This window comes from Cheilinus undulatus, linkage group 6 (assembly GCF_018320785.1).
Source record: "Cheilinus undulatus linkage group 6, ASM1832078v1, whole genome shotgun sequence".
NCBI classification, from domain to species: domain Eukaryota; kingdom Metazoa; phylum Chordata; class Actinopteri; order Labriformes; family Labridae; genus Cheilinus; species Cheilinus undulatus.
This window is the reverse complement of record NC_054870.1, coordinates 49,721,821-49,745,699: the sequence shown is the minus strand read 5'-3', so window position 1 is coordinate 49,745,699 and position 23,879 is coordinate 49,721,821. Positions and strand designations below refer to the sequence as shown.

Here is a 23,879-nt window from a genome sequence, read left to right as displayed (position 1 = left end):
TGAGGAAGCATCGCTGCTTTTGAGAGGAACACTGCAGCTGTACTAAATCTGGGGCTGTCAGGCCAACCTTCGGCAAAGCACTAAGTGAGAGAGGAAGAGGAGCAGAGGAGGGAAGAAGCAGTGATATAAGGAGCTCAATCTCACTACACTGGGAAGGCAAAAATGGAAACTCGAAGAGCTTCTGTTTCAGCGTATCAAACTTCACACAGGAAAAGTGCCTTTGGGTCTCCAGTGTGAGCCTGCTTTGAGTAAACAGGAGAAAAGAAGAGAGTTATCCTGCAAGGTGAACCCTCACACAGGAACTCCGACTATCACTCTGCCGACAGCTCAAGTCTGTGCTGTCCTCCCTCCACCTCCCTGCTCCCGGTGAATGTCTTCTCTGCATGCACTCCCACTGCTCGGCAGTTGAACACACTCATGGTCGATGCCAAGGGAAGGAACATGAAATGTCTGACTTTCTTCTTAATGCTTCCCGAGTCTGTGAAAAGCAAGTCAAGTAAGAGCTCCAAGAAAGGGAATGCCAGCGGGAGCTCCAAGCTTCCCCCCGTCTGTTATGAGATAATCACTCTGAGGAGCAAGAAGAAGAAGAAGATGGCAGCGGACATTTTTCCCACCAAAAAGCCGGCGTCCACCACCACCGTGCAGCAGTACCAGCAGCAAAACCTCAACAACAACAACACTATACAGAACTGCAACTGGCAAGGACTCTACTCCACTATACGAGAGAGGTACGCACCACTGACCAGCCCATAGTAGGAACCATAACTGTCATTTTCCATTCATATTTCACTCAGATTTCCAATTCCTAAAAGTTCAGTCAATCAGAAGTCCAGCTTTTGTTGTGTTAGGAACCAGGTTTTCTGAACAGACCCAGCCTTAGATCAAAGTATCGGGGCTGGGCAGGGTTTCAGGATAAATCAGTACATCTTTGAACAAGATGTAGTTTAAAACCATGTCTTTATATTCATGCTGCAGCAAAACAACATTGAATGCCTCTTCCAATTCCATCCAGTCTTTGATGGGTGTAAAATCCAGTTAAAAGATCATGTACAGTAAAAACATGGACAATAAAAAGCAAATCGACTATAAGATAATCTATTTGAAAGGATTAGGGGGACTGGCATTTTAATTTAGGAGCATTTACAGCATTAGTAAAAATCAAAACATGATACTGATACCACTGAACAGAAGTAGAAGTCCTAGACACCCAGTATTAAGTCATCTATTGATTTTTAGGATCAAAAATGCAGCTCCTGCAGGAGAGAGGATTTCCCTCATTCCTAACCAGCTCCACCCACTACTTGCCAACATATTTGTGCAATTTAGACAATGCTCCCCCTTTTTGGTTTAAAATATTACTGAAGTTCATTAAATTTCAGTGTTGTTTGATGCAAGCCATCATGAAGGTAATGGTGATTGGATTTATTAACACCTGGTGTGCGAAGGATTGGCAAACTTGACATCAATGGATAGAAATGTTGTCAATGCTTTTGTACAATTTAGACCAAAGATGCATGGACAAGTTTAAATCAGGCCTGATGCTGATACCAGTGTTCAAAATAACAATCTGATGGCTGATACAAATGCTGATGTTTAATTCATTAATTTCAAAGGTTCAGTCAGGAACATTTCATTGCAAAATGGATATACAGTTTTACTCGGTGAGAAAGACCCCTGGGTTAGTCAAGCAGCATGCTTTGACTTTCAGGGATCACATGGCTAGAAACCTCCATACAGAGGAACATATTTATGGAAATGCATACTGAATACATTAAAATGAGTTCAAAAGCAATTCATTCATTGTAGCATGGGTTTCAATATGAGGATGCAACAAGCTTTATGCTATAAAGGAGGAGGCTGGGGTGGAGGAGGTTAAGCTTTGCCAATAGCAGTGTAGTGCATCATCATTAATGCAAGCAGAGATTAGTGAGAAGTACATCATACAGCTGAGAGACAATAACTGGGATCAGCTTGCATCAGCCAATCACAGCTGGGCATATGACTACTGCATGAACTAACTCTGAGCTCTATGTCACAATGACATCATTTTCCCTCATGTTTGACCATGAAAACAGATCGCATTTTTTCAAACCAGTCCCATTTTGTGCCCAAAAATCAGTGTTGACTAAACTATGACTAAAATTATTCTTCAACAGCCTTTTTCTCCATGATAAAAACTAGACAAAGACCAATAAAAACAGAACTGTGATGACTAAAATTGACAAAAACTAGTTTTAGTTTGTGTCAAGATGACTAAAACTAGACTAAAATGTAATTTAGTTTTCGTCGGACATTCAAATTCTGTGATATTTCTCCACTGTGGGTAAATCTGTTAAAAAGCAATGCATCTGTAGCTATTCTGCCTTTCAGCTGTAGAAAGCATGGACCCCAAGTTTGGCAGGGTGCAGAGATCACACTACCATGATTTGATACCAGATTTAGGCAAGAAAATAAATGCTTGGACTAAAAGTAAAGACTAAGATGTGAGGACTTTTATGGACTAAAACTAGACTTAAACTAAAATGGGTAGAAATGACTAAAATGGGAGTGAAACTAAAATGAATTTCATTTAAAGACTAAAATTAAAAATAGCTGACAAAATTAACACTGCCAATAAATCCTATCTCTAAATTAGCCATCAGATGGGTTCAATGTCAGCCTTAAACTGATATGACACGACAGATCAACATCTGGGGCAAAGGATGATGGGTACTCAAGGGCCAATGGTAACTGTAGTCCTCAAAACTACACTTTGCCCTGAAACCGTCACATGTCCATGACGGTATTGAGACACTTCTGTCTCCTTAATATCCTGGTATTAACATTAACACTGTATCTCCACCAGAGCACACAAAAATGACCAACTTTTGGGTAATTTACTCAGATGACAGATTTCTTGTAGGAGTTTGAAACATCGTCCTTGGGTTTTGTAAAGCTCTCCTAGATGCGTCTGCTTAAACAATTTCAGAAACCTACGACAAGTTTAAAGAACCAAGCCTTAAATTTGAAAACAGTCAGGGGTTCTATTGAGGCAGTCTGGGATGGACATGTGGGAGAACCAATAAACATCAAGTGTATTGCAAAGCCTTACATACAGTGCCTGCAAAATTTTCTACATCTTAGAAAATTTTACGACCCTCCAAAGTCAAACAAATGATGGATAAACTTGAAAATGGATGATCAAAGTCAGTGGTTCCCAACCTGGGGTCTGGGACCCCTAAGGTGGGGGCTTAGCTTTTCTTAGCTACAAGTAGGGAGGCTACAGGGAAAAAAAGGTAAGCCAGTGGTTCTCAACTGGCCAAGTATCAGGACCCAATTCCTCCTTAAATGGCATCCCTCATTTCAAGCATAACCAATGTTTTTGAGGAGGAAAGAGGTAGCTTAGAGATGGAACGAAAGATGTGACGAAATAAAGAAATGGAGACATATCTGTCAAAATCTTAGATATAAGCCACATATTTGGGTCCAAACTGATCAGTTGAAAACCAAGGATCTAAGTGATTACATCTAAGCCCTTGCACCACTCATGCTCTGGCCCTCCTTTACTTGCGATAAAGCGAGTCAACGTACCTACGAAAACAGACTGAAGGTTAAGGGGGAGTTCATGCATACCAAGCTGCATGAGACTGAATGAGGCACAAGACAAAAAACAGAAAAGCACAGATCAACAAGGATAAAAATATTTTTGGTAATTAAAAATGAACATTTGCCCAATATTAGGTGTCTGGGACTTCCACTTTTTTAAAGCCTGTGATTCTGGTGTTGTGAAAAAGAACGGTTTGTAATTTCATTACTGTAGAAAATATCAGTTCAGCTACAAAAATGAGGATCTGATTTTTGGTTCATGTTGCCCAGCCCTATTATATTTGACAGATCACTTATAAAAGGTAATAACTGTTGCATATTTTGTCGGTATGTTTGTGTGTTCGGTGTCTGCGTGTGGGTGGGAGCAGCAGTGGGTGTTCCCCTCGCCCTGCCCTCGATCTGCCGGGGGTATCTGTGTTTACAGCCTCTCCTGCTCCCGCACTCTCAGCCGCTCTGACATAACAGAGGGCGGACAGGCAGCGGGTGCGTTTCATTTGCACAACAGGCAGGCGCTGCTCCGCACTCAAAGCTAAATATTTACCTTGGCCTATCAGCAAAAGACCCCAGCTGTCCACGTTTAAATGGGAGCTTTCCGACCTGGCTTTGTTGTCTCTCCAGAACATCATGGGGCTGTTTACCCACCCCGGTGACATGTTCCACTGCTCAATAATATATGAAGGCAGCTTTATTGTTGCTTCACAGTGGGGATTTTCCCTTCACTTCATTGTCTAGTTTGCCTTTATCTGTGTACAGAGAGTTTAGGTTGAAAATCATAGGACTCTGAGTGTTTGATTCATCTTAAAAAGTGCTCCTTTAGTCTCTTAAGTATTTCTCAGGCTTGTGTTTTGTGCTGTTTCCTGATCATCAGTAACTTTTGTCTTGTTCTGCTGCTGTTGCCTTTGAGAAAAAGTCTTGTGTTCTGAAGGATTTCTGAATGCAACTGAACAATGATTCAAGACAATCAATGAGGTATTTCCAAGCTTTCCTGGAGAAATTCAGACACTCTGTACATGTTGTTCTCACCTGTCTAGCCTCAGGATGCACCATGCCTTCCTGAGTGAAAACTAATGATGGAGAAGAAACATGTTTTGAAAGGCAGCACAAAGTGGATACATGGATTTAATCTTTCTCAAATTCTCATAATATGTGGATTTTGGTTGTTTTATAGATATTTGGAAAAGCTACTGTATTGTTTTTGAAATGGCAGCTTTGTTTTACCAAAATAGGGAGAAAAATAAGACAAGATCTGGAGAAAACAAGCTTTATGCTATAAAGGAGAACGCTGGGGTGGAGGAGGTTAAGCTTTGCCAGCAGCAGCAGTGTGGTGCATCAGCATTAATGCAAGCAAGGAGGGATTGGTGAGAAGTACGTTATATAAATGGACCACTGTGTTGAGAGATAGAGCTGTGATTGGCTGTGGGAGGCCTTAATTGGAATCAGATGGCCATCAGATTACCTCAAAATACACCTTGCCACCGCTTCTCCCCAGCCTGTTTCTCTCTCCTCAAAACTGTGTTGCCTTTACTGCCTTTCTGTGTCACGTGACGTTGGAGGCTGATCAGACGTCTTTCCTGCTGTACCATGTGACTTTGGGGACCAATCAGACATGAGTAACAGATCTCAGCAGCTCCACTTGCATTGCATATTAACCTGGCTGTCCTGCTCACTCAATGTGGCCCTCAAGTCAACTTCAAAATTTCTCTAAACAAATTTCTTAATGGACTGGATACACACTTTTATTTGCCTGAAATGTGTACCTTTTAAAAGTTTGATAGTCCAATATTTTATTCTTTCTTTAAAAGTAATAAAAAAATTGTTATCCCCATCCCTAATCAGAAGATCGAGGGGAATGTTCTAAAGTCAAAGCTCGTTGCAAACAAATATTTCTCTACATAATTTCCAACTATGTGGTGTCAATCTATAATTTTACTCTGCCCTACTGTGTAGAGCCTCCCTGATCTTGGGGTTAAAATTTCGAGTGTCTAGTGTATTTCTAATCTGACATTTATGTTAAAAGAACAAAATGAAAAAAATATATATTTTGGACATGTTATTTATATGTTTCACTATCCATCCATCTTTTTCTATACTGCTTATCCTGTTCGGGGTTGTGGGGGGCTGGAGCCTATCCCAGCTGTCATTGGGCAAGAGACAGGGTACACCCTGGACTGGTCACCAGTCAATCGTAGGGCTGACATATGGAGACAGACAACCAGCACGCTCACATTCACACCTACGGCCAGTTTAGTGTGATCAGTTAACCCTAACAAACATGTCTGTGGTGGTGGGAGGAAGCCGGAGTACCTGGCGAGAACCCGTGCATGCACGGGGAGAACATGCAAACTCCGCATAGAAAGGCCCTGATCAGGAAGTAAACCAGGAACTTTCTTGCTGTGAGGCAACAGCGCTAACCCCTGTGTGACCTTTCGGCCCTATGGTCCACTACTTTTATGAAATTATGACTTTGGTAAACCTATTTCAAGCAACAAAGCAATTCAACCACTTGGTTGAAGGAGTGTTTTCACAAGAGAATCAAAAATGTTCAAAGATTGGATTTCAAAATTTAGCATTTGGGCTGAGATAACTCTTTACACAGTACTCTAGGACCAACTGGTCTTCAGTATCCATTAAGCTGAGACTGCACTGAACATTTTGATATTAAACACTCGGGTATTGTGTTATTTGCAAGTACCTTAAAAAGGTGAATTAGAAAATAATGCAAAAGTCGAGGAAATACCCTGAGACCTCAGAGGGCTTTTAAGATCATCCAGTGTAGCTGGCCTTAGAGAACATTTGCTCAGAGTTGAAGAAAATCCCTCAAAGCTATCAAAAGATTTCATATTTTCAAGAATGGCCAGTACAGTAACAGATGAACATGAGGCATTGTGACCTCAACCTTTGACCTGTAACCTCCAGAATGTTAACAGTTCGTCCCTGGGTCAGGGTGAATATTCATGCAAAGTTTAAGGAAAATCTATGAAATAAAGATGGCCTTGGCTGATAGATGGAAAAGACAAAAACATAGTTCCTCCAGCTTGGCGATTGTCTCTGCAGGGACATAGTTACAGATATAGATATATGTCCATAAGAGGCTTCCGTACACCTGACCCACCAGATCAGAACCTCTGCTTTCTATAATCTCTACACTCAGCCTTTTTTAAGGGCTACATAAAATAAACAATTATGAATGAAACTTACCAAAAAGCAAGGATTTCCTCACATAAAAGGCATAAAAAGTTCTATAATGCACCATAATCTTCAGTAATCTCACCCTGATGGCCTTTGAATATGTTTGCATTGATCTATATTCTGTGATAAATGTGCAACCTTGGATATACAACATTCAGTTTCTCTTGTTTTTTGTCTTTTCTTGCAGAAATTCGGTGATGTTCAACAATGAGCTGATGGCAGATGTTCACTTTGTGGTGGGTCAGCCCGGAAGGACGCAGCGACTGCCAGGACACAGAGTAAGACTTTTATCCAGCTCCTAAAAACACCACAGCGAGGGAGGAAATGAACAAACACGCACAGAGTCAGTCCTGGCTGTGTGCTGTTGGTATCATATCAGTCTAAATAATCGTCCTCATCGGCAGCTGAAATCCTTTGTGCTCTGCTCTCACTTCCGCACCATGTGTCTTTTCGAGACAGTCTTCAATTATTTATGTAAATGAGGCTGAAGGATGGAGGCAGAGTCAGTGAAGGAGGAGTGAAGGGATATCCTCCTCAGCAGTCATCTCAGAGAAAGAATCGTCTTTGTCTCGGCGTCGGTTCGCAGACAGCTCTGCAATCACTCAACTTTTAATCAAACACCTCCAGCAGCACGGGCACAATGATGAGACAGGGAGAGGTGCTTTCAGCTCGCCTTCTCACATCCTTTCAACACTTTGGAGCTCATTTACTCAATTAGCTTTTTCATTTTAGAAAGGCAGAAGCATGAATCCACAATAAAAGGATGTGATTACCGTATAGATCTGCATATAAGACGGGATTTTACTGCAAAAAAACACCTGCAAAATTATATGGGGGGTTGTGAAATTGCAATGCCAATATGTTTAAAACAGTGATACTCAACATGTGGCTCTTTTATGTCTTAATTTTAAATATTATTCCCCCAGAAAACCCCTTTTTTCCTATATTTTTGGGCCATTTTGCAACTTCTTTTTGACACTTTTTCCCAATTTTTGCCACTCTTATCCCACTTTTCATCCAAATAAGCTACCTTTGCCAGTAAATACCACTTTTTTCCTTTCTCCCAAATTTTTGCCTCTTCTTTTTGCCGTTTTTTTTTTTTCCAATTTTTGTCCGTTTTCACAATTCTTTGCCACTTTTTGTCCATTTAAGCAACCTTTTGCCATTGCATACCAGTTGTTTCCTATTTTCTTGCCCATTTTTGCCACTCTTGGCTGCTTTTTTCCTATTTTAGTCACTTTTCACTCCTTATTTTTGCAACGTTTTGCCCACTTTAGACCATTTTTTGCCACCTGTAACTCATTTTCTGTCACTTCTCACCCACTTTTGCTACTTTCTGACCATTTTTCCACTTTTTTGCCCCTTTTCACCTATTTTTGCTGCTTTTTGACCATTTTCGCCATCTTTAAGTTATTTTTTATTGCTGCTTCAAGCAACTTTTTGCAACTTTTTCACCACTTAGATTGTGGCTCTTGCAAAGGTATTTTTCAACAATTTGAACAATTTGGCTCTTTAGTAACCTTGCAAAGCAGTTGGATAGGCCCATTTCCTTGTTTCTCACTGGTGAATCCATCTTGCAAAGCTCCCATCTGAACCGTTTGGGCCGGGTAGAAAGTGACAGGACCAATTAGTGACGAGGGGCAGTAGTTTCAGGCGTGGCAGAGTCGTGACGTGAGCCAGCAGCAACAAGGAGCCGGTGCAATTATGGCGGAAGAGCTTAGCGTGGATGCTGCTAAAGCGCCAGTTTTATCAGAACTTGATGACATTTCTTCGTTAAAAGAAGAACAAAGAACAGCAGTGAGTTGTCTTCTTTTCAAAAACGACAAAAGTCGAGTACTTACATGTCTGCAGTCGCCATGTTTCACGTATTCTTAGGTAGCTGTGCATGCGCAGCTCGATAGCGGCTACATCACGTGTTTTGTTGCTCTGATTGGCCCATAGAGATGTGACAGAACGTTCATCCAATCACACTCCGAGATTTTTTCAAAGCCTCTGCCTTTTCTCAAACATTTCCTATTGAAGCTTTCCTAGATGGATGTGTGAAACAAATCCATCTGGCATGTCAGGTTTGCTCTTTGGTTGAGCAGGGTTGAGTAACACTGGTTTAAAACAACACACAGAGCAACCAGTCTGTGCAGACACAACTGTGTGATCAATAGTTATATCTGGTTATGATTCAATCTAACTTAAATTTTTTTTCCATGAAATACTCTCAAACAGTCCTGCTGGCTGTGCTTTAATCAGTCAAACACTATTATGCAAATAGAGTAGATTTCACAACATAATGTGAAATTACACCAACATGCCTTATAACTTTTTGGTGTTTATTTCATTCATCACCAAACTTTACATGGATAATCAAACACTGCTCCTGAACACATCCATGCATCACTATCATTACTTTGCCACAGCGCCCCCTTCTGCCAGTCAAACATTTGCACCACTGATTTTTGATGTTTTTTTCATGAGTTGTCACAAAAAAAAAAATCAGCCCCAGCACACCGTTCAACCCAGGCTTAAGAATTTCGGTGTGCATATAGGTTATCATCAGACCAAAAAAAAAAAAAAGCCTCTTGGACCCATACCCAAATGCCAACAGGAAGTCCACCAGCTTCATTGCAATTTCACAATAAGACCCTTTTTGTGTATTGCCCTAAATATTTGAAGAGCCATAACTCTGGAATACATCGTTGTATCTTAGACAAATTTCATGTGCCTGATAGCAGTCTAGACTTGAACACAGACATATCTGTAATTTAAAAAAAAATGTGCTGCACCACCCTCTGGCAACAGAAAGTCATGTCTTTATGAATTTTACATCCTGTACCTACATAGTTGGCCAAATCATGCTGAAATTCATTCAGGCAGTTCCTAAGGAGTTGCCATTACACATATGCAAGGGTCAAAATTTTTACGTTAAAAGGCATGGCTGTGTACAGCAATGAAACTTGACAGAAAACGTCTCAATAGCATGCTGAGATAAGTGATATGATGTTTGTTGGTGGGTGTGGCCTATTGGCTCAATAGAGCCCCCTACAAATTTAAAACAAGGCATATTTTAGAGGTCATATTTGAACAAACTTGTCCGGGGGACTTATCTTTTTCACTCCACAATGGTTTTTCCTCACACCAGAATACACTAGAATATCATTATTATTCAAATTGCTTTACAAGAAAGCAGAGGGACAAAAATGCTGGAAGCTAAAAGGATTTAGGTGTCAGACGGGGTGTGTGTTTCCTGCAGGATGGCTGTGGTGCGTGCCAGCTCCAGCTTGTGCATTTCAGCTGTCATACTCAGCTTCCCGTCTTACTTCATGAATTTTACCTTGATTAAATCCCCCTAAAAGTGACTCGATACATTGTATGACTGAACTAGGAAATGTTCAGAATAAAAATATTCTGAGTTTCTCCACCGCAAATGCCAAACAGGGCTTTTATTTTGAAAAGAACAAACTGAAAGTGCAACCATTCTGGGTTTGTCTTGCCTGTGACTGATACTACCAATGTTGACATACTACCTGCTAAAACATCGGTGCCCAGACTTTCCTGCTGGGCCTCTCTTTGGCAGTTAAGAATATTTCAGTCACACATTTCAATTAAAAATGTGCAAATGTATGGCAAACATATTGTCAGTACCAGTTTTGCATAAAAGTCCCTCACCCCTACCCCCCCCCCCCTTTTTTTTTTTTTTTAGAATTTACTGCAACAAAAAACTTCGAAATTTTGTAGAAATATTCCCTAAATATAAAAAATGTGCAGTAATTTCAGTGACTACTGTGTTTTGTGCTGCAGGTTTTCTTTAGTCTTGGGTGCAGCTGTGAGTCTGCCACTCTGAGCTCATTTTCAGTGTCCACTTTTGATCTGGATTTTGTCTTGATTGAGGCAACAGCAGAAAAAAAATCACCTCACACAAGTAGGATGTTTGCAAAAGGGAGGAGTCCTGCCAAGAACTCCTCTTCCCCTCCAATCTAAAATGCAGACGATGTCTTAGACTTCAATGAACTGCTCCTCTTCTGTAGTGCTAAAGTCATTAGCCTGTTGCTTTTCCTTGACACTGTGCCCCCCTGGGGGAGCACACGGCCCACTTTACTTTGGGAACCACTGTGCTAAATCAAGGTAAACAAGGCAGTCGGTCATTTTTCAGTGTATTTTGGCTGAGCAATGCACATAGCATGTAGTTAAGATAGATCAGCTTAGGCGCCAGTTTAGACTAATTGATGGAGCAGGTGAAGTCTAGAATCTTCAATGCTCTGGTCGCACAAAAGCCCATCCTGATCCCATTGTTGTTTAGTACATATTTTCCATCACTGTCACGCCCATGCCTTCCTGTCTCCCTTTCACTGTCCTATCACAATAAAGGCATTAAGCCCCCAAATAGAAATAATGTTGAAAAAAATAGTTGAGCACTCTTTCCTGTAGATTCTTATGTCTGTTGCAGACCAGTTGCCTGTTTGGTTTGACTTGTGAAAGAAATATGCATCAGTTGCTTGAGATGCAACGCTCCCACAGGCAGTCTGAAATGGTCATGATGGTTGTAGAGTATCATAACTGGTGTTAAAGGGACTACAAGTGCTGCAAGGCTGTTTTACAGTTAAGACCAAACAACTGACTAGACTTGCTATTCTGAATTGATAAAATATCAATGCAAGTAGTTTAACTGGTAGTTAATTCTGTTGCAGAGGATGTCAATTTTAGTTATGTAAGTTTATAATCCTGCATCAAACCTATGCTGTAGTGCATTTATGGATTAACATGGCCCTGAACCTACACAGAAACCTGTGTAGGTAGTTTTACATGCAGCTGTGAGTATACATTGAAACAACAAAGACTGCAAGCCCTGTGATTGGTCTGCTGGGTAGCATCATGCAACAGCCTCCTTCCAGCAATGTCTACAGGCATAAATGGTTGCAGACCACAAACTGATACGTCAATGTATGTCTGTAGTATGTTTGTTTTTATCATTTGTATTTTATATTCTTTTACATCTTCCTGCCCAGGGACCACAGATGAAAATTAGCTTATAGCTAACTCTGGCTTGACAGTTTTGTTTTGCATGGCCCCTGTCAAATAAACTAATAAATAAATAAATAAATAAAATCTACCTCTCGACCCTGGGAAGATCAAAAGTACATCATGCATTTCTGCAACAATGTCCTTCCCAGTGGCAAACAAGTGCAAAAAACAATCATCCATCCTGTGTCTCAGCTGATTCAACCACCTTACCTCTTCATCTCTGCAATAACAGCTGTATGATGAGCATCTGCTGAATATCTGTCAGCTTCTACTCCAATATAACCTGATCAAATCAGAGCCATTGAAAGCATGGAACACAAACAAGCAGGGAACTTAATAAGGCTCGAAACTGGCGATGCAACTAGCATAAAGACTGCACTGCTGACTTGCATTTAGATTTGCAGACACGGAAATGCACAAGTACATCTCATGTTGGCACTATGGCATAAATATGGTGTCTGCTGCCCTCAACCAGAAGTCAGAAAGTTGTGTGGGACAGTCATGTTTTGAACTCAGAGCTGTCTGAAAATAGGAAGGGGTCCCTTTAATAAAAATGGTAAACATGACCCAGTTTGAAGGCACAACTCAGTGAACATGCATGAATTAGTATTCAGATAGCTACTCCTGCAGATTTTTATCTAAAGGTTAAAGAAAACATGGTTTTATTCAATAGATATTAAAAACAACCTACCTGGTTCATTCAATGTGTTAGTACCGTCCACTTTTTCAAATAATATTTTTTGTAGAATCAAGATTTGGTCTTCAGAAGTCTCTTGCATCGTGGGTCATTTGATAATCAGGGTCTTCTTATATTCTGGCCATTCACTGTTATAATTGGGCTCATTTTCAGGCTTTTTGCAGTCACACTTTGACCTCCAGGTCGATGTGACTTTCTTTGTTTCATCCACCCTGTGACCTCGTGTTTTCCAAGATCTCCACATCCATGATTGATGAAGCCTCACAGCTGCCTCGCCCCTCTAAAAGCACCCTATTATGTCTGCTCTGCTTGAGCACGATGAAAAAAATCCACATTAAATCTGGTTAGTGATTTTTTTGCAGCCATGAATTTAGCTCTCCTGTCCGTTCCACATGTGCTCCGTCAGTCGAGCCGTGCACGGTCATCTTTTTTTGTTCTTTATGTGGGAGCAGGACATATTATCTATGATTGGTAGCTGCAGAGCACTTTATGCATTTATAGAAAGTCGTTACGGGAGGACATTGAGGATGACTCGACTGCACTTTATGCTGAGACATTATGCCAATGGGATATAATGACGTTCAGGGCTGCAATCTTTATTGTGTCCATTTGGCAGGAAGTCAGATATGCATTATGATTTAATTCCCAAAGTTATATCCCTGCAAGATGGAGGACGAAGCTATCGGCTAACTCCAGTAATTAATGTGAGCTCAAGTAAAATATAAAGGGTCAAAAGGTGGCTCTAATCTTATTCTAATGTCTGGATTTTATGCCCCAGTCTGTAAATCCTCATGAAAGAGCTGCTGTCTGTGAAAAATGAAACATGAATGAGAGTTTTTAATGACAGCAACATCGGCATTGTTTCAGAAATCCTTATTTGCACGGTTTATTTTAGAGCAGCTTTATTGCAAGTTACTTTGTCAAGTCTGTGTGCCTTTTTGGGAAAATTTAAACCTCCCACACACCCTCCTACTCTCTCGTTCTGCACACATACACATGCATAGCACAAAGACCTACAACATGACTGTACCTCCGCTTAATTACAGCAGTCTTCAACACCACGCTAATTACTGGAAAAAAAAACAGGCATTGTGTTGCATCTGATTTCATCATGAGTTCACTAAGTCATTAATTTCAGCAAATTAAATGTATGCTACACTCTGTTCAGTTGTGTTACTATGATTTCCTTTTTTTGTTGATTTATTTTATCAGATGAAATCTTGTTCATTATAAATCTGCCTCCCTGTCCTCTGGGGGAACAGAGCTCATTATGTGAGGAACTGTACAGGTTAGAAGTGGGGCGTCGTTCAAGATTCACCACCACAAATGTGTTCTTTATACAAAGACTAGCAGCTACTGAGCACACATGTTCCCCAATTAAATATCTTTTGTTGCATGCCTTGTTGTTTCCAGAGATGCCCCAAATGTTCTAAAACAATCATTATTGGCAGATCTTCCTTAAAAATACACTGATAGGTTGGAATGAATGGCTCTACCCACCAATCCCGTCTCCTTTTGTTAGTACACTAGTGTCTGGGGCTGAGAGAGCCACTGTTTTTGCTGTATTTTCTATTATTGTGATTTCAACAGGAAAACCTAATTGAGATTAAGAATCTCATTCACAAGAGTGTACTGGCCAAAACAGACTGCAGCACAATTAACAAAAACACAAACACGGAAAAAAAAAAAAAAAAAAAAAACCAGAGCAATTAAAATCACAGAAATGAAGCTCAGCGTTGGTTCATGAAGGGAATGGTATAGTCAAATAATCAGCTGTGATCAGCTGATGGCCAGCTGATCTCAGTTATCACCTCCCAGCTTCCACAGCCAATCACAGCTCTGTCTTTTAACACAGCAGTGTATTTACATTAGTGCTGTTAATTATTGAGCGAGGTACTGAACCCCCCAACAGCTCATGGCAGCGCTTAGCAATGAGCAGCAAGGCCATCGCTGTATATGTGTGTAACATGTAAAAGCAACTAAACAGTGTAAACTATGAATTTACCTTTAAGATGAATGAAGTACGACTTTACTTTATCATAGCTGGATCCTGTGTTGGTGTTAGCATCTTTGCTAACATTAGCAATCATGGTTTGACTCCGTGTTGTTGTTAGCATCTTTGCTAACATTAGCAATCATGGTTTGACTCCGTGTTGTTGTTAGCATCGTTACTAACATTAACAATGGCTTGATCACGTGTTGTTGTAAGCATCCTTGCTAACATTTGCAACATAAGCTATCATAGCTTGATCCCATGTTGGTGTTAGCATCTTTGCTAACATTAGCAATGGCTTAATCCCATGTTGTTGTAAGCATCTTTGCTAACATTAGCAGCATTAGTTATCATGGCTTGATCCCATGTTGGTGTTAGCATCTTTGCTAACATTAGCAGCATTAGCTATCATGGCTTGATCCCATGTTGTTGTTAGCATCTCTGCTAACATTAGCAACATTAGCTATCATAGCTTGATCCTGTGTTGTTGTAAGCATATTTGCTAATGTTAGCAACATTAGCTATCATAGCTTGATTTCGTGTTGTTGTTAGCATCTTTGCTAACATTAGCAACATTAGCTATCACTAGATTTCATGTTGTTGTAAGCAACTTTGCTGAAATTAGCAACATTAGCAATCATAGCTTGAGCCCATGTTGTTGTTAGCATCTTTGCTAACGTTAGCAACATTAGCTATCATAGCTTGATCCTGTGTTGTTGTAAGCATATTTGCTAACGTTAGCAACATTAGCTATCATAGCTTGATTTCGTGTTGTTGTTAGCATCTTTGCTAACATTAGCAACATTAGCTATCACTAGATTTCATGTTGTTGTTAGCAACTTTGCTGAAATTAGCAACATTAGCAATCATAGCTTGAGCCCATGTTGTTGTAAGCATCTTTGCTAACATTAGCAACATTTGCTATCATAGCCTGATTTCTCGTTGTTGTTAGCATCTCTGCTAACATTAGCAATGACGTGTTTTGCCCAGTTCATCACTGCAGTATGTACACACAACTTTAGTTTCATCCAGACTTCTATTAGGCAGCTCTCTAAATTGAAATTAGCCGTGAAGCAGACCCTGGTCTTGTCCTAAGTCATCACGGCTGGCTGTGTTTGTCCTGCCTTTGACCTTTTCACCCTACGGATGTAAACATCTGCACAGGAGGACTACGGGAGGAAGTTGTGGTCAAACTTAGTCATATGATTAAACTGCATTATTGCAGAATCAAGGAGGAGCTAGGGTGGAGGAGGGTCGCAAGAGCAGCTTCCAGAGGGAGCAGCAGAGAATAGCCAGGCAAGAGCAGGGTAAATGTGGCAGCATGAGTGTTATTAACAGTGTTTGACTCTGTGGCCTGCCTGAACTAGCGCTAAATGCTTGATTTTTTCCATGGTTTAACACGTCAAACTCTGATCTTTCCCATGATTCCCCAGCTGATGTCCATCCAGCCTTGACTGGCAGCACAAGTATTGACCATGGCATCCTTTTACTTAATTTACAGGAGAACTGCAGCGTGTTTGCTCTGCTCATTCCTCTCTCTCACTCCTTTTTCTCTCCTCTCTCTGCAGTATGTTCTGGCTGTCGGCAGCTCGGTGTTTCATGCCATGTTTTATGGCGAACTGGCCGAGAACAAGGATGAAATCCATATACCAGACGTGGAACCGGCAGCTTTTCTGGCAATGCTGAAGTAAGAACTCCGCTCTGTCTTCACTCCTCTCTCCTCTCACTGGCTCTGCTCTGTGATCGAATTGTTCTAAAAGAAATAATGTCATCTTTACGCACAATACCATGATGTCAGAGTGATGGCAGAGAAAGCGCTACCCAATAAAACGGGTCTATTGCATCTGTTCATCACTTAGCCTGACAGATAAATGAAAAGCCAAATGTTTCTTTCTCTAGCAGAGATAAAATCTATATCTGTCTATTTCCATTTCATTTGTGTCATTTTGTTTTCTGCCTTTACTGCTGAATAGCTCCATATTTTTATTTACCTCCGTCTGCTGATCCTCTATCACTTCCAATTGTGTTTTCTGTGTTCTTCCATGAGAACTAGAGAGCAGAACCAGATTCAGCTGTATGCAGCTCCTCCATGACTAGTCGAAAGTCTTTCAAGACTTCATAGGAGGAAAATTTAAAGAAGGCAGCAACTTTATTCCAACATATCTGTGTGTATTTAGAGACATGTCTGATTTAGCTTTTTCAGGGACTTTAAAAATCTTGTTTTGTTGTTTAACATCTGGAAGGTCGGGATAGCATCTAGAACACACTAGAAAGACTGTCGGAGGTCATTTTGACTGACAGACAACAAAATGTTATCTCTGATGGTAGATACCCAGTACAAACAGAGACGCAGTCGTGTTGGGTATCCATTTTGAAAAAAAATGAAAGAAAAAATGTGAGAGGGGCCTGGTTGCAGACAATGGACCTTAACTTTATACCAAAAGTCAGACAGCTGCTACCAAACCTCCTCTTCTCATACTGAAAGCTGGTCTTCTTTGTTGTTTGTAGGTCACCGACATATTAATGAAGGCAGGTCCGCCACATAAGGAGATACAAATAGACAAAGAATACTTGAGTTTTTGGACTAAAAAGCACAACGATTACATTAAATGGATTTCAATAAATCAATTTGAGATCCATGAGCTATATATATATATATTCTTTACATATATATATATATATATTTCCACACTCTCGGGTTTGGCCTATTATAATAGACCAGTGTTCATCATAAATATTATATTAAAGTAGTGTTAATTTATAATAGCAGTGAAGTGGTATTACTCTTGGATTTAATGAAACTGTTTTAGTAATGATTATAGATGTATGAAGTTAACCCTTTATCTACTCAGTCTAAAAATGGCTATTTGGACATATTTTGTTATTATGGCTGTAAAATAGTCAGGAAATGCCCTAAGTCTGAGCGCTTTGGTCCCTTTTCCCAGGAGTACTTGAACTTGACTGTTCAACATCTGGTTAATGGTTATTGCACATTATATGGAATTGTCAGCAATTTAAAAGAAGAAAAACACAAAACCGGATTTGTTTTTCATGGCTTTTATGAGAAGAAATTTTGTTATTGCTCATGAAGTTTTGATTTGACATTTGAAATGTGAACCTATACATGTTCAGAACAATCACCAGTCTGTTTTTGAGTCTAGGACTCTGGGTGTGCAAAACACAGTGCAAAAGATAACTATGCACAGTGCTTAACAAATTTATTAGACCACCCTAACCCTAAACAAAGTAAGGTTTATGCCGCAGCTGCCCTAAAGTAACAGCATTGGTAAATACCAAAATCATTTTTTATGTTTCTGCAATGGTTAATGCACCAATATGAAAAAGCTCTTTAACCCAATTGATATTTTCAATGCTAAAATATAATAATTATTATTAAGAAAAACTGAAAAAATAGTAAAGCACATTAATATTTCTTTAATAATATGTCAAATTATAGTTATTTACTTGCATTCCTGAACAGAAAATGAGTTTTATTGGTTGAATGTTATGCTTGATTAATTTCTGACTTCTCAGAGAAGCCCAGTGAGCCGGCACAAATTTGGGTGAATTCAGTTTGAAATCCCTCATTCCTGTTCAAAATGGTAAAACGTGGCGAGCTCACTGAAAATGAAAGAGTCCGCATTAAAGCACCACATATTGTTATTGCACTTGACAGACAAACACAAATGCCACGATCTAACGCTAGTTTATGAAAACAAAACACCACTCTCGCTCGCTCTCCTTTTACTCTCTTCCTTCACTCTCCTTTCTCACTCATCTTCTGCCAAAGTTGCTGTTTTTTGCGGTGCTGTTCGACATTACCGTAATATATATACCACACATCATATATTGCCGGAAAGCACAGATTCTCAGCTCTCAGTCAGCTTTGGAATTTTTTTAGATTAACAAACTTTCGAGGAAATACAGTGTTGAGAATCCGTGTAGCGGTCTCGCGATACTTCTGTTTTTTTGCTATGGTGTTTTGCTATGAACTCCCATGTCTTATGGTTGCCAGTACTGAAATCAACCATATATGTGTGCATGCCCACAATTCTCAGCTTTCCAATACCGTTGGAATTTTTCTGATCGGACAAACTTTGACAGAGTTACGGTGATAATACTCCGGACACATAAAACACAGCACCGGCGCCGGTTCAGTAGGTAAAGGGTTAAAAGATGAAGCAATGATCTCTGTAATGCTATAGCATTGGCAAAAATAATAGCAGTGGGGAGAAAGTTGTATAACATATACAGGTATAAAGGTAATAATAGAAATGCAGTTTGAGCTGTTTGTTTTTAAATGCATTTTAAGATATGAGATAATTAAAGCAGTTATAATAAGAAGAAAAAGAGGAAAAGGGAGAGGAAGATGAAGAAAGGGATAAGAGGAAAAAGGAAGATGAAGAAGAAAAGGAAGTCTAAGCCTACGACACCATAACTAGCTTTTGTGTTTTACAATTGGTTCTTAACTGTGGAGTATAAAACGATTAATTAAATCAGTCTAATGTGATCATCTGTGCTTTTTAGTCCTAAAACTCACGTATTGATCATCTACCTGTATTGCTTAACATAGCAGACCTGCCTCTGGCAATGTGGTGGTAATGTTGACATATGGCCAGCCAGTCAATCTGGTGCTGCATATTATGTCTACACTCAGTGAAATATGAATATTGATCTTAAATCAGTTAATTCAAATCAATTTAATTTTATGGTTGTGCTTTTTAGTCTGTAAACTCACATTTACTTTGACTACTTGCATTTCCTTGTTTAACGGTAATCAGTGTGATTGCACAAGTCATATGCATAGTTAAGGGTCTGGGTCATGCACTTTGTTACAGAGTACTTGTTTCTGCAGAGAACGATCTCCTTTACATTAGGCATACTTGTGCTCCTCAGGCAGGAAGTGACTAACTCAGTTAACAGTTTCACTCATGGTGCAAAAATGTAAAAACTTAAAACACTACAACAATCCAACAGAAACATGACTAAAGGAATCCCAGCAACGGTTATTTTTCATCAGACCTCATCTTAACACATATGAACACAATACAAAACATTTAAAATACATCTAAAAACTCTGAGAGCAAATTTTGCCTACATATAAAGATTTGGAAGGCCAGTAGGTAGAGCTTAGATGAACTGATTCCCTACAGAGTTGAATGTATCAACAACAATGTAACACCAACAATGAAGGCCATTTAACTCAGAATGGAGTTAAAGTTAACACTGAGATATCCATCGAATGTATCACATTTTCTTTGCCTAGTGTGCAATTAGTCAAAATATTTTTTTTCAAAATGAGATCATTCACATATGGCCCCTGGGGATGGCTCAAGTTTTACTAGGTTATTCAACATGGTGGATTTCCTGTTGCAGCTAGTGTTGGCCCAGGAAGCTTTTGTAGATCTCAGCAAGCTGCATCTGCACAAAATTTCTAAAATCTAGGACAAAGTCAAGAGAGGAGGATTTGACTTTGAAAATGGTTAGGATGTGCTGTTGAGACACTTCTGAGTGGGCATGTTGGAGACCCAAATACCCAAATTTGAGCAAGAATGCATGCACCTCAAAATTCATCTGATGAGGGTAAATAATAAAAAAAATCCCTATCAGGGCACCACTCAGTGCTCAGACCTGATTAAGATACAGGAAAAGTCAGGGACCAGCACAGGGCTGGACTGGCAATCTGGCATCAAGGTTTTAATAGTTTGGGATTTTTCATTAGTTTCTATTTGTATTTTGTTTTCACTTTCTGCGTTCGATTTCAGTTAAGTTTGTATTAGTTTTGACTGCTGGTTTGTTAGTTTAGTTTAGGGTTTTTTTTTTACTGCAAAAATGCTTAGTTTTAGTTTAGTGTTTATTAGTTTTAGTGTTAGTTTTAGTTTTTTATGGGTAGATGTCCAGGCTGAGTCATACATTTTTAAAAACATATTCAAACAGGCTACTCTTCACTTATCATTTTATTTACTTAATGATGATGTTTGAATACAACTCCAGACATAAAACTACCACTATGTGAAGTCTTAACCAATTAAATCAGGCAATTTTACCCTCCCCAGACTTGTGTGTCGGTGCCAGTCAGTCTGATTGTGTCAAAGACTAAAACTAAGGATATTTTGTCTCCATTTTTGTGTCATTTTAGTTTGTTTTGTAAGCGCACTATACAGTTTTAGTTAGTTTTCGTTTTTTTGTAAAGCTTAGTTTTTATTTATTTTCAGTTAACTAAAAGGATTTTTGAAGTTTAGTTTTAGTTTGTTTTAGTTAATTATAACAACCTTGTCTGGCATACTGGGCATTTTCTCAGTAGACTGATGTACTTTAGGGCCGGTGTGATCTATTTATTTTCATTTTTTGCTAACAGCCCATAGAGCAGGGGCAGCGGCCCATTGGTTGTTTTCTTTATAATGACAGTTTACTGGCCCAATCACGTCTCCTAAAAGTCAATTTAGCCCCTCCCCTCTCTGCTCCAGCTTACAAAGTGAAACTAAAGTGTCTGGAGAAAATGAGTTTTCACTTAAGCGTGAAACCGATAGATTGGACAGGGAAATAAATGTCAAATAAAAACAAAAACTGCCGGTCAAGATACGCAAAACTTGTAAGGCAGTGATACTCAACGTGTGGCTCTTTTGTGATGATTTGTGGCTCTTTTATGTCTTAATTTGAAATATTATTCCCCCAGAATCCTTAAAAAGGGGAACTTTAACCTCAGAAATTATCGATTGCAAGTTACATTAATCAGTTTGTTTCCCACTCTTGTACAATTGGCTTAAATTTTCAACCTTTATTTTTTGTTTGTATGGTTCCATTATTTGCAATTTACCTCCTTATTTGCCACTTTTTATCTATTTTTACAGCTTTTTAAGCCCAAGTTTGCCACTTCTTTTGCCCCTTTGCATTTTTTTTTGCACTTTTTTTGTCACTTCTTTTGCTATTTGCCTTTTTTTCCACTTTTTCGCCATGTTTTGCCCCTTCTCACTTAAGCAGCCTTTTTGCATTGAATGAAAATTTCTCTTTCCCATTTTTGCCACTTTAATCCTTTTTAGTCTCTTTTCACTAATTTTTGCCACATTTTTACCATTTTTGGCCCATTTTGCCAACTGTTACTCTTTTTTTCCACCAGTTTTTGCCTCATTTATCTTGCTTCGTTTACCCATTCTTGCACATTTAAACTGCCTTTTTCCATTGAATGACACTTTTTCCCATTTTAGTTATTCATTTTTTGCCACATTTTACTGTTTTTTTGACAATTTTTGCCACCTGTAACTTATTTTTAATCAGTTTTTGCCACTTTTTTCTTTATTTTTCCAACTTTTTTTGCCACTTCTTTTCTGCTTTTTGACGATTTCACAACTTCAACTCATTGTAATTGCCACTTTAACCTATTTTCACCACTTAGATTGTGGCTCTTGCAAAGGTATTTTTTAACAGTTTGGCTCTTTGGTTGAGCAGGGTTGAGTAACACTGTTATAAAGACTGCAGTCCATGCAGTAGAAAGTCTGATGCTGCTGCAGCTTTCTGAGAGGCAGGTGTGTGTCAGCTACATCATAATGATGAGGAGAGTGAAGAAGTGGTTAAGTGAGCCCTGGGAAGTATCATAATATCCTATAAACATCATTAGCCTGTGATTTCACTTTAGATAGAAAACTTAAACAGTTTGAGATTAGATACAGCTCTCCTGGACCAGCAGCATTGTTAAATCCAGCAAAATTTACTAAATGTGTAAACAGTGCAAATAACTGCCCTGTTTGTCTGGTTTTCTAGTGAAGAAATTATGCAATTAATTTGCTGACAAGTCTTCAATGACATCCAAAATCCTACAAATTCTACCAAAAAGAAACATTTTTCACATTCATAAAGCTGTCTGGCCTTTATTTAACAGCATTATTATCCTTTTTGTCTACAGGTACATTTACTGTGATGAGATTGACCTGAGTGCTGACACAGTGTTAGCCACTCTTTATGCTGCCAAGAAGTACATCGTCCCTCACCTGGCACGAGCCTGCGTCAACTTCCTGGAGACGAGCCTGAGTGCCAAAAACGCCTGTGTGCTGCTCTCCCAGAGCTGTCTGTTTGAGGAGCCCGAGCTGACGCAGCGCTGCTGGGAGGTGATTGATGCCCAGGCCGAGCTGGCGTTACGCTCCGAGGGCTTCTGCGACATCGACTCTCAGACCCTGGAGAGTATCCTGCAGCGGGAGACACTCAATGCTAAAGAGATAGTGGTGTTTGAGGCGGCGCTCAGCTGGGCCGAGGCTGAGTGCCAGAGACAGGAGCTCACCTCGTCCTCTGATAACAAGAGGAAGGTTCTGGGCCAGGCCATGTATCTGATTCGTATCCCGACAATGGCTCTGGATGATTTTGCAAACGGAGCGGCACAGTCGGGTGTGCTGACGCTTACCGAGACCAATGACATCTTCCTGTGGTACACGGCCGCCAAGAAGCCAGAGCTGCAGTTTGTCAGCCAGCCCAGGAAAGGCCTGACACCCCAGCGCTGCCACAGATTCCAGTCCTGTGCCTACCGGAGCAATCAGTGGCGTTACAGGGGCCGCTGTGACAGTATTCAGTTTGCGGTGGATAAGAGGGTTTTCATCGCCGGCTTTGGGCTGTACGGATCGAGCTGTGGCTCAGCAGAGTACAGCGCAAAGATTGAGCTGAAACGTCAGGGAGTTCTGCTGGGACAAAACCTCAGTAAATACTTCTCTGATGGTTCCAGTAACACCTTCCCAGTTTGGTTCGAGTATCCGGTGCAGATCGAGCCGGACACCTTCTACACAGCCAGTGTGGTGCTGGACGGGAACGAGCTAAGCTACTTTGGACAGGAGGGGATGACAGAGGTGCAGTGTGGGAAAGTGACCTTTCAGTTTCAGTGTTCTTCTGATAGCACGAATGGCACGGGGGTGCAGGGCGGACAGATTCCTGAGCTCATCTTCTACGCCTGACAGCTCCTGTGTGGAAACTAGACTGATTTCAGTGCACTTATGGAAAATAGAAAATGATCACTTTGTGCATAGTGTCACTTTCTTTTATTTATTTTTGTCACTGTAAAAAAATAATTGGACCTGTGAAGAGGTCTTTTGTGGTTTTGATTTCAGAAATTGGTCCACTTGAGTAGGATCCCATACAAATGTTTCAAGATATTGGACTGAGTCCTCAAGAATGAAAATATCTCGCACTAGACGTGCATGTAAATATGGAAATATGTAAATCCTGACAAATGTATATGATGTGGTCAAAGTCGACCACGGAAATATCTTCTATGATTAATATGCTACGATATGTTTATTATTTCTATGCTTGCATAGAATGCACATATATAGCAGCAATACTTCACATCGTGTATCCAAAATAAGCATTTCATGTCAACACTCAGTCTGCACCATTAAAGCATTTCACCCTTTCCTGACTAAA

At 39.9% G+C, this 23,879-nt stretch overlaps 1 protein-coding gene across 1 annotated transcript; it reads left to right on the top strand.

The window, feature by feature from the left end:
* Positions 1-23,879, top strand: btbd3b (BTB (POZ) domain containing 3b). Its single transcript, XM_041790007.1, has 4 exons — positions 1-728; positions 6,962-7,052; positions 16,046-16,164; positions 22,378-23,879. The coding sequence occupies exons 1-4, from the start codon at positions 418-420 to the stop codon at positions 23,408-23,410; spliced, it is 1,554 nt and encodes a 517-aa protein (XP_041645941.1). The 5' UTR covers positions 1-417; the 3' UTR covers positions 23,411-23,879.